Source organism: Natator depressus, chromosome 18 (genome assembly GCF_965152275.1).
Source record: "Natator depressus isolate rNatDep1 chromosome 18, rNatDep2.hap1, whole genome shotgun sequence".
Classification (NCBI taxonomy): Eukaryota; Metazoa; Chordata; order Testudines; family Cheloniidae; genus Natator; species Natator depressus.
Genome location: NC_134251.1, coordinates 13120456 through 13134113, shown reverse-complemented (window position 1 = coordinate 13134113; position 13658 = coordinate 13120456). Strand labels below are relative to the sequence as shown.

Here is a 13658-nt window from a genome sequence, read left to right as displayed (position 1 = left end):
TGCAGAGGCTCTTTAAGGATCTAATGTGAACTGTTGTGTAACCAGAATCTAGACTATCCCTCTCTCATTGACTCTTACGTTTTAGTGTTTGGTGAATTGTCGTACTTGTGAATGTGGCAGACTGTAATGAGATGGGCATAGTGTGGGCAGGAGTTGCTGTAGCACTGTAGTATTCTGCCACTATGCCGCCTTCACTTATGGGATCATCTAGCAGACCTCGTCCTCTATCTGATATAAGGGGAGGCTGCTGGGGTTACTAAACTGGGGGTGTTGTAGGGTGGATAGAGTGCTAGATTGAGCCTGGTTGGCCACTTTGACTTGTGGCCTAACTCAGATCACTTTCTATGGAGGGTTCAAGACGCATATGTTGATTCCTTGGTGAATGGTAACTTTCTCAATGTGCTGACAGTAAGTAAACACTTAAAAAAAAAAAAAAATTAGTGATTCCCCAATTTTACTTACTAGCCTTTCTCTACCTCACACACCCTGCAAAACATATATAGTATAATTTGCTAATTTAATTTTCACATTTAAATTAATAGATGTATAAATCGAGTAAATAACTTTTATATTCACATGGTAGCATTGACCCACACTTTGTAATTCAAATATTGTTTACAGGTCTGCTCTGGTGGAAGTCAGTAGGACTTCTGCCACTGATTTCAACGGGAGGAGGTTTACCTGTCATTACTTTAAATTATTTAATAGTTATCTTTTCATAAGCGTAAGGGGTGTTGGCACTAATTTTAAACTTTACTGTGATAGACCTTAAACCATCTTGCACTCTCTTCTTGGTCTTGGTTATCTGTGTTCAAGGCTTCTCCCATCAACTAACTCCCTTTAACTGCTTATCAACAGGCCTTTCTTTTTGCTGCTGAATGTATAGTCTCATCCAAGAAAGAGGCAAGTAGATGCTGCTCTGTGTATTCTTTTAAATTTACCGTCAGGCCCATTCGTTAGGCCCCCAGCTTTCTGTGCTGGAACAAAATGCCCCAGGAACAGTCTGGGTGTCCTGGAGCAGGATTGAAATACCCCCAGCATTGTCCAAGCTCAAGGCACTCCCTGCCCTTGGGAAGGGGCTGTGCTGCTGGGGGGCTAGATGCTGTTTGGTTCACTTGTTTTAGTGGCAATAGGGCCCCCCAAGAGTCCTCCCTCAGGGCTGGGCTTGTGCAATCTCCCAGAATGCTCTGCTGCTGGCAGCTGAGGTAGGAGAGCGCCTTGCAGCTGCCCTGACTTAAGGTGATGAGCAGGCTGCGCCCCAGGGTGAGGCAGCCCTGCCGGGGAGGCTTGAACCAGTTCCCTTACAAACAGTGCAGGGGCCCAGTGTGGACAAGGCCTTAGCTCACCCTCCCGTGGCCAAGCTCAGGGGCCGGGCCTACGGGGAGAGGGGACGTCTCGGCGCAGGGCCATGCTGCCCTGGGGCCCCCCTGCTGCCGGCCCTTCTCCCTAGAACCTGCCCGCGGCGGGGGACCGCTTCGGCCCCGACCCCGCTGTCTCTCCTGGAGGCAGGCGGCTGGGCCCCTTTGCAGCTGGTGAGTTTGTGCGAGGAAGGGGGGGGGGGGTAACTCGCTTTCCTTACCCCCCTTTAACGCGCCCTGTAGGCTCTGTCCGGTGCGGGGAGAGGGCGGGGGCCAGGTGCAACTTCTTGACCTGCTGCTGTATTTGGGTTTGTCTTTTTTTTTTTTTTAATGTCAGCAAAGGCGTGACCTGGCCGTGACCCTAAACACCCGCCGGGAGCTCTGACAGCCGGGGGGCGGCCCCCCGGCCAGGGCACAAGTGCGGGCAGAGCGCACGGGGCCGGCTCCGGGAGCAGACAGGAGCCCGAGAGGGGGGAGCGCAGGGAGCCCAGGGCCTGGGACCCAGAAGCGACCCGCGCCGCCGGGACACCCCCGGCCCCCTCCCCTCCTCTCCTCCAGCGCCGTGCGCCGGCGCCATGGAAGGCGCGGGGTCCGGAGCGCTGGGCCCCCCGCCGGCGGGAGCCGGGCAGGGCGCGGGGGAGGCCGCCCCGCAGAAGCCCCCTTACTCGTACGTGGCGCTGATCGCCATGGCCATCCGGGAGAGCCCGGGGCAGCGGCTGCCGCTGAGCGGCATCTACCAGTCCATCGCCGGGCGCTTCCCCTACTACCGGCTGGGCCAGAAGGGCTGGCAGAACAGCATCCGCCACAACCTCAGCCTCAACGCCTGCTTCCTCAAGCTGCCCCGGCCGCGGGGCGCCGAGCGCAAGGGCAGCGACTGGACCCTGGACCCGGCTTTCCACGACATGTTCCAGCAGGGCAACTACCGGCGCCGGCGGCGGGCGCAGAGACCCCAGCGGGCCGCCCCGGCTGGGCCCGGCCCGGCCCCCGCCGGCCCGGAGCCGCCCGCCTACCTGCCCCGCCAGAGCCCCCCGGCCGCCTACCTGCTGGGCGGCGCCTGGGCGTCCCTGGGGCCAGCCCCGCCGGGCTGCCCGCTCAGCAGCGGCCGCCCCGCCCCGTGCCCGGCGCCCCTGGGCGGCTACGGCCCCTGCCCGCGGCTGCTGCTGCCCGGGGCGGTGGCGCATCCGCCGCTGAGCCCTGCCGCAGGGGGGTCCGGCTGCCCTTACCAGCAGCCCCCGGAGCTGCCCTTCATGCGGTACTGGGGGGAGCAGGAGAGACCCTACGGCGCCTTGCCCGCCGGCATAGACCTTTGACTCCTTGGCCATCGGACGGGAGAGGGCCCTGGGTGCTGCGCCCGGACCCTGAGAGGTGCCTCGGCCTTTCCCTCTCCCCGCGAGATCGGCATCGGAGCCCAAACAACCCCGTGTTCTCCGCTTCTACTCTGAGCGTTCCGGGGAGCGCCGGGCTGCGCTCGGATTGATCACGGGGACCCCTCCCGTGTTAACGCAGTAACGGGCAGGCGAGGTTCGATGCGCGCTGCCTCTGAAGAGGAGTCGTTGAAAGGCTTTTGGGGAGCCTCGCTGAAAGAAGGGGGTGCAAATTCGGTTGAAAGGGGAACCGCCGTTCTGAGAAGAGGAGCCACATCGGAATGGACTTTGGAAGTGAGCCTGTACTTCCCTTGTTTTGAAAAGGGGAGGAACTGGGACAGTACCACATTATAAATGCAAACACAAGCATTAACTTTGAAGTCCGAATGAATACAGTGAGTTGTGCGTTTCACTAGCAATATCAGGGCTCCGGAAATTCACCCTGCAGCTCTAATTCTCTCCAGACTGATTCTTCTCCGGGCAGAGGATCCTAGAGGACGTTATTTGTTCTGCAAAACTAGACCCTAATATTTTAGAAATTCCCTGTTTGCAAAGTATTTTAAATAACCGTTGAATTTGGGGTCAAAACTTTCTTGATCCAAGGAAAGAATGAAGAGTTTCAGGCTAGTTTCCTGTTACACAGTTATTGTAGAAGTGGTATAATGTGTTGTTTAAGTCAGAATAGTGTTAACATTTTCAGAGACTTTTATTCGTGAAAGCCGCTTTAAAATACGCAGTTACTGAAGAAGCATCAAGGACAATATATTTGAAAACGGTGGTTGGTACATCTGTTAGGAATTAAAAACCTGTCTATATTTTTTTGGATTATTGAAGGGATTTAAAGTATGCTGCCTTGTTTCACTCTTTCCGGTGGCTCCTAAGAAACGTGAATTCTCCACTGCATAACCATTATTTCTTTTATTGTGTTAAATTCAGTGGTACTAGTGAAACTGGAAATGCCTGACCTTGGGCTGTTATCTGTAAGCAAGAGAAGTTGATGAACTGATATTTCAGTTTTGTTAAGTCTGAAAAATTGTTTTGGGGACTGAAAGTAATGTGCTATCATTTTAAAAAGTGAAATGTAGTTACTTTCTGGAAAATACTTTTTGCAAATGTCCTTCAAAACTCGATTTCTGAACTTTTTTTTTTTAAAGCATTATGTAAAGGAATAACTTTATTTTTTAAAAAGATGCTAAATACCAAAGACTCTTGGGATAAATGTTGTAATCCTTACGTTTTTATATTTAAAGAGAAACTATTTTGGTTGAAGTGAAGTCAGGCATTTTATATACTGTTCCTTGTTAGTATAGTTATTGTGAACAGGGTTATAATGGCAATGCAACGGTCCTTTTGTTGTTTGAATTTCAGGAGTGGCTTCAGCTCTTTTCCTGTCAAAAAAAGATTCTAAACGCAAATAGTATTTCTAGTCGAAATCGCGGTTTGTTATAGAAATGAATGGTTGAGATACTATCAATATGCATAGCAGCATTTTCTGGTGTGTTACATTTTGAGACTTGTTTCAATAAATATTTGTTACTTTATAAAAAATATGGCTTTATTTAAACTATTTTTAATACTGTGTTGACTTCCCCCCTCCCCTCGATTTAAAAGAATGTGTCACCCAAACCCCAGAGTTCTAATATTTAATCTTTAAAGTAGTTTTGAAGTTGTTGTTCTTCATAACTTCCATAATACAACACAAACAAAATTTTAGCAACCTTAGTAGATTTTAGTTATGGGACTATCCATTGGTGAAGCAAGCCTATATAAGAAATATCCATTTGTTGCAGTATTAAGATTTTCAGATAAATAAGTAATTTTCCACTGTTGCTTTAATGTGAACCCTAATATATTGTTCAACAAACCACCTGCTGATTATAGTTGAACTTCGGGTATTAAATGCAGAAAAAAAGCTACAAAGAAATAATTCTGGAATTTTACAGTGGATAATTCCATGGAAGGAGCTTTTCCCTCACTGTAGTTAATCTACTTTTTTGAGATGTGGTAGCTAGGCAGATAGAAGAACCCTTCTACTGACCTAGCTGCATTTCCCCGGGGGAGGGGGGGACTAGGTCGACCTAACTGCGGACGGTGCTCAGGATGCAAAATTGTCACAGCCCTGAGTAGCTTAGGTAGGTCAATCCAATTTTTAAGTATAGACCAGGCTTTAGACTCCCCTAGAAGTTAATGGAAGACAAAAGATAGACTATAGAAGAGGTAGCCAAAGGAGTAAAATAAACTGTAGAGACCCGAGATAAATACAGTGTGTTACTGGAGCCTCTGCCAAGATGGAATTTTTTTTCCCCAGCCACTTTTGAGTTATCTGTGAGATACATGAGTGTGTGTGTGTGTGTGTGTGTGCACGCACATGTGTTTTTTAAACTGAAAAAGGAAATTTGGGTTTTTTTCCCCCCTCTCATAACTCAAAAATCTTTGAATGGTCTTTCCTCAGATTTATATCTATACTCTCTCTCTCTCTGTATGAAATACATATGAATTATAAAATATATTAAATAAAAACCTTAGGCTGGAAGCAGGGATGAAAAGTTTAGCCCCATAGGAGATCTTTTCAGAAAGTTATCACCAAGCAAAAAGAAGTTAATAATGGTAGTTCATGTTCTTTTAACATTTGCTGCCTTATGCATATATTTGATATATGTTATAATATGTATGACTGTGTCTACGAGTGGGGGAGAAATAAACCTTTCAAAAATTACCGTAGTAAAAGGAGACAACTGATCAGCTTTGTGCTTTATTACAGAGGTCAGGACTTGTTAGATAGTGTGTTTCCTTTCCTTGTATCAGAATGTCTGTCTTCAAATGAGGGAAAAACCCAATGCAGGACTTGCAGTTACTGGTGGGCAGCCACAGGTGAAATGTACAAGACTGATCCAGCTCTCCTGCTGTTGGCATCTATAACATTCCAGCTCCCATCAGAATGGGCGTTAGCCTTTCAAAACTAGGTAGAAGAACTTTGAAAATAATGAATTCCATTTAAATAGGGTGGTGAATTGTTTTGTTTAATTTTTCAGTGATCTGGCCTGAATGGGCAGTTAGGGTCTGAGCTTGTAAACTGTTGGCAGGGGTATGATTCTTGGGGGAGGGGAGGGCAGGGGGAAGGTAGTGGTCATACTCTACTCTGCTCTTCCTGTAATCCCAAAATGTGAATGCAATCGCAGAGAAGAGGAATGCTTCTGCTAAAAGAAACCATAGTGAAATGGTGACATTTCAATATTGTCACATGGCTTCAGAGCCAATACCACCAGTGTGATGAAAGGCATAGTTCATACCTTTCATCTATAGTTATTCTTTTGGTCTGTCTGCAGACTCAAGAAGATAAACACACCAGTTCATATTTAGTTCACATTCAGAAACTTTTCTTTGCAGCCACACTAGGAAAGTCTTAGATTGCAAACTCTCTAGGGCAGGACTGTCTTTGTTCGTACAGTCCCTAGCACAATGTGGTCCTGGTCTATAAGTGGGCCTCCTAGGTGCTACTGCAATACAAATAATGAGAGAACAATTTTTTTTTAGTGTTAAACAAAAATTGTGCAGAAACTGATGGGGTCACCACAGACATGCTGGTATGAGAAGGCCACCAAATAACACCAACCCCTAGCAGTTGGATATTTCAGCTGATGGTGAAAAAGTGCTTTATTCTTGGCAGTAGTTAGATGTTTGGTGCACATGAAAGCATTAGATAGTAATGCTCTAACCCGTGGGAGGGGGGAGGAAGTATTTTTTGTGTGTCCCTCAAGGGTCCCCTGACCTTCTCTCTGGCTCACTTCCTACCCTATGGAAAGCCTCGTTTTATTACCACATGCTAGCCAAAGGGGGTCAGATGGAACTCCTTAGATGCCATCAGTGCGCCTCCTGCATCATCAATGTGGGGCAGGGTACAGGGTGTTTATCTCTGGTTCCTAAAATGTTCTACTTTTTTAAATTTTGGTGCTTGTGGGAGGTGCTGAAGACTGAAAGCCTCCCTCCCATGCACAAAACAAACACGGCATCAGCTGTGCAAGTGTCTCCACACTGTTCCACCTGTGTTCATTGCCATTGCCCTTAGCTTCTCTCTTAAGACTGCAAAAAATGGTCCAGTTTCCCTGTTGGTTTTAACTATGCAGTCCACATGGTAGCTGGACTGAGACCATCAACTCCTTGAACACAGGTAACTGACCAGCCACAGTAACAGCTTTCAGCAGTAAAAGCAGTAACAGCTTTCAGTTGCTACTTGCATGGGTTTTCATTCAAGCCTGTGACTTTGTGGTGACTCTGATTTGTATTTTCAGTCCTGTAAGTCATCCACCCACCATTTTCTATCTACGAGGGAAGAGCGGGTTTTCATTAGTATGGTGATGTGGTCTTATTCCTAGGCTTGGCTTCATTCTTGGTCCTGGCTCTACCCTGTGGTGGAGAGGGGAAGGGTCTCTATTTTCCTAATTATAGGAATTGCTGTACCTATGTCCACTGACCCCAATATATGCAGCTTCCTTTGCATTTCACGAATTTAAATCCCAACACCCTGTAGCTGGAGTCACATACGGTAGTTTCTGTTGGGTAAGGAAAACCGTCTAACAGACTTATTTTAGAGTCGTGATGGCTCTCAGGTTCATTACTAAGGAACTGAAAGGGTGTTTGTCTCTATTGAGCTTATACTTTGACCTTTGCTATTCAGCAGTAGAGTATCCTAGAGTGAATCAAACAAAGCATGAAACATGCAAACTCAAGTCACAAGTATTGCTCTGTGTGTAAGAAGTTATCCAGCTTCCTGCATTTAAGAAAACAGGCAGCATGGGGAGATCGGCCATGAGCACGCTCATGGGCTTTAAAGGCAGAAAAAGCCAAGTGATTAGTGCCCACGTTTTTAGAGGCACTGAACAAACCCAGCTCCCAGTGAAGTCAATGGGAACTGCAGGCGCTCTGCAACTTTGAAAATCAGGCCATAAACCTTATATCTGAAATCTCACAGCAAATCCTAGGGGTGAGATGGAAATTCTTTAGTCAGGCAATTAGACTGTATAGTCTGGAATATGTGCTCCATTGTCTGTCTTCTCTGCTTTGTTTTGATAACCTCAGGGGTTTTGTGGTATTGCTCTGCGTGAGCATCAGAACATTGATGATGACAACTGAATACCATGCAGTTACCAGTTTCTGGGACAAAGTGTCAAGATGTTGTTATGAGAGACCAAGCAAAGAAAAAATAATTTGCTGGAACGAACACATACCCGCCCATTTTACATATTTGAATGGGGTGAAGGGATCTTTGATGCCTAATGAAGATAGTTTTTAGATGGCACTGCATCTAATTGGGGTGAGGTGACTTGTAGAGCCTCCTAGGGGTAAGCATTGTGTTATGCTTGAACATCTATGTTAGATTGTAAATGATGTGGATGGAAGTAACTAGCACGTTAATTAAATTCACAGATGGTCTCAAGCTAGGAGGTGATGCAGACTCCAAGGGGAGCAAAGAAGGAAGTACAGGGTGATTCAGAGAAACTGTAAAAATTTGGCAGAAACTCATAAAATGAGTTTTAATCTGGAAAAATGTAACCTCCTAAGTTTAGCCACAAACAATCACACACAGCGGTGTTGAATTGATTCGCTTTAATGGATTAAACAGGCCCAGTTTTTACAAGCTCAAGGCAAATGTTGTAGATTTGAAAGGGAGGAGGACACAGCTTTTGTGATTAACCAACTCTCTCTCTCTCCTCTTCCCCCCCCCCCCCCAAAAAAAAAAAAAGACAGTAGAAACCAACCTCCTCTTTGTTATTATCTTCTAAAGAAAAACCCTGAGAAGAGAGAGGCCTTCCATGACTCCTGTAAGGCCAACAGAACGTGATCGTCTTACCAGTGGAATAAGTGAATGCTAGAGTTGCTGCCCCCTGCTGAGAATACTCTACAATTGTCCCCCAGACTTTAATCGATGGGTTCTTAGCTCCAGCACCTTAGCGGATCTCAGCAGTTGCAACAGTACATAGAGAGGAGGTGCTGCCTGATAGGCAGGAGCCAGAGTATGCTGGGGTGGGGGAATGGAAGGGAGTCGTCAGAACTAATGCCGAAAGACCCCTGTGGATGGCCAGGTTGACATTCAAAATTATGGCCAGTTTAATAGTGTACTGAGGGCAGGGGGTGATCTTTTAATGACATGCCTATACTGGCAAAAGCCCAAGTGTGGATGCCCTAATATGGGCGGGGGAGTGCTTTGCTGGTAGAGCTTCCCCCCCGCCCCCCCCGGGAACCTGGTATGGGCTACACCAGGAAAAACCCTCTTTTGCCAGTAGAAGCTGCATCTACACTAGGAGAGTTTGCCAGTATAGCTATACCTGTATAGTTATATTGGTCAGCTTTTCTGTTGTAGAGTAGGCTTGTAACTGTGACCAGCACGTTGGATATGAGCCCATAAAGTATTAATAGAATCAGCTTTTTAGCCACCTTGAGCTATATACAGAGAAGCATCTAATTGAAAATCAGAGGTGATAGTCCTCCTCTATTCAGCGTTGCTAAGCCCCTATGTGGAATTTTATTTGTAATTTTGGAACACCTAACTATAGTTACAATCCAGCCATTATGTAGTTGTTTTTATCCAAGGATCTCAATACATTGCACAAGCATCAACAATTTAAGCCTCCTGCACCACTGTGAGATAGGTTTCCCTTTTACGGATGGAGAAACTGAGCCACGGAGATGGCAGGTGACTTGCTAATGGTCACATGAGGAGCCTGGTATATCTGGGAGGAGAATCCGGGTCTTCCAAGTCTTAGTCCTGTGCTTGAACCCCAAGCTCATAGGCCAGTTAGAAAGGATAATAAGAGAAGCAACGAAGACACAGAGTGGAGGAGGCATTATAAGAATTAAATATATATAGCTTGGTTAAAAAGGACAAGAATGGGAAACTGACCACAATCTATAATGGGATGGAATAAAGTAAAACAGTTTAGACTGGACATCAAGAAATATTTTCTAACGATAGTTAAACTACTATACAGCGGCTTTAGAAAGGGAGCTGTTAGATTTGCATGCCTGGTTGTTGTTTGTATTACAGTAGCACCGAGGGGCTCCAGTCTTGGGCCAGTGCCCCACTGTGCTAGGTACTGTACAAACACAGAAAAAGGCATCAGTTCCTGTCCCAAGATCCTTATAATCCAAGTAAATTACTCACACTTAGGCTGGACAAAGCATGGAACAATCCTGCATTTAGGAAGAGAGAGAGTCGCTCTTTCTGACGCTAATACTGTAGTTATGAATATTTTTTTAAATATCTCTTGTTCCAGCTTCCAGAGATGAATTTGGAGTGACTTTGAAACTTCAGACGCTTCACTACTACAGTGAGGAGCATGGTATACATGTTTAGCTAGACCTGGGCCCAGATTTCAAAAGTGACCAGTGAATGTGGGTATCTGACCTGAGACACGTTACAAGAGGCTGATTCTGAAAATCATACTCTTTTTAAGATGGTTTAAGTTGGGCACCCAAAACCCAGATCTCCTAACAGCCCTGGCTTTTGTGGGACTGTCCCACTTGGACTCCCCAAACTCTCTGTTCAGCTGAAGCAGCAGCTTCCGTGACTATGATTTTGCATGCCTCCCAATGTTTCAAGTGGCTAAAGAGTGGGCCAGGCCAAACCTGAGCAGCACTGCAATCCCAGGAGTCAGGTCACGACATCCGGAGCAGGAAGCCAAGCTCAGCCAGCCCTGCGGGATAGGAGCTGCCGCTGCAAGGTGTGTGTGTGTGGGGGGTGGGGTGTCACTCTGCGACTTCCCTACCCCCACAAGTCTCCCACTGCCTGGGGGCAGGGCAGCACCCAATCCCCCGGGGTGTCCTACTTCCAGGGAACAGCACTCAGTCCCCCACCTCAGGACCTCCCACCTCCAGGGGCAGGACCACTTTAGCCTGGGTACTTTAGCCACTGGAAATGTTGTGAGGTATGCAAAATCAGTCATTTTTGAAAATCTGGGCCCTGGCTTATTGTTCATTCCCTTAACGCTTCTCTTCATGTGTCTGACACCTTTCAAAGATTTGCCAATCTCTCATCTGAAAGAGATTCTTTCTGGAATTGTCCCTTATAGTAAATTCTGGCTTTGAAAGGGATAATTAAAAAAACCAACAACACTCATCATGTTTTCCAAGGAGCAGTTTTAGCTTTTAATTTAGGTGTCTGGATTTAATTATAATGATAAGTAAACAGCAATTCTTGTCTCTATAATAATCTTCACAACGACAACATTCCAGGTCCTATTGTTTTTCTCCACAAAGTGTTCTCTGTCTAGGAAAAGGAAGCTGTGAGCTGATAATATCTGAATACTGCTTCAATCTTTGTTTTATTTAGTGGTTGCAGTGGACCCATCTGCACTAAGCATGCTTAACATGTGTGGCAATATTTGTGTTTAATTAAATCTCAGAAAGTCTGTTTGTATGATGATCGCTTTAAAAAGCCCAGGAAATACAAAATTAAGGAGGAGGATAAATCCCAAAACACAGCAATGGGAGACTGAGTGGACTGTCCAGTCTTAATGTCAGGTTTTTTTCCTTATCCCTGAGCAATGCTGCTCTGAAGAGAGAAAATCCTTGGGATGGTGTGCGCGATAAAGCTACCTTTTAAATGTATGGTGGGGGCAGAGGGATGTATGAATGGATCGGAACATTGGTGACAGGCAACTACAGGTCATCCGTTCTAACCCATCCCGGCTCAGGGTTGAGGAAGTACAGGGGAAGCTTGTGCTGCTGCTGGCTGCACTGTAGCTGCTGTGTGGACAAACAGGAGATTTCAGTCATCAGGGCCAAGACTCGGGGACCTTTCCCAGGACTATACTCACTGTCGTTCGATTTGGTGCCTTTGTGCATTGGATGAAAGGGAGCAGATGTTAAGAGTGAAATACTGACCCTCGCTGGAGGGGAACAATTACAAAGCTGCGTAAAATGAAACTGGCAAAGGGTGTGAATTTCCCAGTAATGAAGGTAGCAGGAAGGGATCAGAATATGGTAAATGGACCCCTCAGAGTTGTGGCTGCACAGAGGGTTAAGTCTTGTTTTGGGTACTTAAGCTGATTTACCTTGGCTTTGGGAAGCTTTATCGGCCAAGGAACACTTTGACAGGAAGCACTGGTCTCCTCCTCTTCACTTAACTATCTCATAATTTTAACCATTATTGCAGGGTTTATCCTGGAAACAGCCCTAGAGAAAAGGTGCTCAAAGTCCAATGGGAAACATTTGATGTTCATCTATCAAGCCTCAGTAACTGATAAAACAAAAGACCGTCTTGCTGGACGAGTTTTTGAAGGGCAGGATCTCCTCTTACCCTCCTCCCAATGCACGCGCTCTGTCAAGACCAACATGGAGGCAGCTTTCCCGCTCGGAGGAAGGTTGGGCATAGAGCTTGTTGGCAGCTTTTTGACAAAATGTTTTCTTGTCTGAAAATGCTGATTTTGTTGAAACCAAAACTTCACACAAACGTATCAGTTTTTATGAACAGGATGAACTTGGGTCTCCTACATCCCTCATGAATGCCCTAACCACTGGGCTATAGAGTCTGTCTCTTTCTTTAACTCTCACCTGCTGGAACTGTTCCACTTTTTATGAATAAATATTCATTGGGCTAGAGAGAGGGGCACTGACCTGGGATCTGGAAGCGCTAGGTTCAGGTCCCTGCTCTGAATCAAGCAGAGCATCCCTATTAAACCCTCTTGATGAAACTTTCCTTGGGAAGGTTTCTCAGGTCTAGAATGGGATTTCTGGTCAAAACCAGAGAGAAAAACCCACTCTAGACTAGCCAGTAACCTGGTGGCTAAAGCATACACATCCCAGGTGTGCATCTCTTTCTCTGTGTGTTGCCCCCCCCCCCCCGCCCCATGAAATTTTTTGGAAGTTCTTGGTTTCATTCCACATCAGAATAGAACCAAATGACAAACCCCTGAAATATTTTGCAAAACAGAATTCTTCTTTTCTGGCCAGCCTTAGTTGGGTACAGTACTGTTCCCACAGTTGGCCACAGGGAGACACTAGGGAGCAGCATGAGGTGCTCCCTCTCCTTCCAGTCCGTAACATCCTTCCCTTTTGAGCACATGGATTTCCTATCAGAGGGGAGGATCTAGCCCTAGGCTTTGTGCCACAGGGTGTCCAGTGGCTTAGAGTGGAAAGCTAGCCACCCCAGGGGAGACCCAGGCAAGCTCTACTGACGTGTGGTCTGGGGGGAGTGGGGGCAGAGGGAGGCAATAGGCGTTGAGTATATCAGGAATGGTCTTTGAGTCTCCTCCGCTGGGTAGATACAGTGCTTGTGTCTGGACTCGAGGTGGGAGCAGATGACAAAAGAGCAGGAGAAATATATAGAAGGGGGACCCCGCTTCTCCACCTCCATGATGTTCATGGCTTTTACTCTTAGTAAGTACATCTCACTGGCATGGTCATGGCCTTTACAGCAGCATGGGAACATTCTTTCTGCAGGTGATCAGTTACCCTGGAAAGGGGAGACTAACACTGCCATGAAAGCGCCGTAGCTATTCATCAGACACCCAGGTAGGGCTGGTCAGAAAATGGAGGTGTCTTTCCACTGAAAAGGTGTTTTTCGGTGGGGGGGAAAAAACCCTAACCCAAAATATTTTGATTCCAAAATGCCAACGGAGTGCCTCATGGGAGTTGTAGTTCAGATGTTCCTGTGGGCTTCCTGATTGGTGCATGGGAGCCCTGGCTGGTGAGGACAGGTGGTGCATCATGGGAGTCTCTGGCCATGTGCATGACGAGATGTAATCTGGCTGGGAGAGAATGAGAGTCCATCGAAGAGACTGGGGATATGAGACAACTGAACTACAGCTCCCAGAAGACACAGTGACCTTGTATCCAAATAGAAACATTTTGGGTTTTGGGAATTAACTTTTTTCAATGAAAAATCAATTTTATTTTTTTGCAGGAAGTCAACACTTTTCACTGTCTAGTTCCTTTAGTC

The 13658-nt window shown here is 46.5% G+C and overlaps 1 protein-coding gene across 1 annotated transcript; it reads left to right on the top strand.

Moving 5' to 3' along the window:
* Positions 1-1933: 1933 nt before the first annotated feature.
* Positions 1934-4309, top strand: LOC142000765 (forkhead box protein D4-like 5). The gene has a single exon (XM_074975302.1). It carries the CDS (start codon positions 1934-1936, stop codon positions 2666-2668), a length of 735 nt encoding a protein of 244 aa, XP_074831403.1. The 3' UTR covers positions 2669-4309.
* Positions 4310-13658: the final 9349 nt, after the last annotated feature.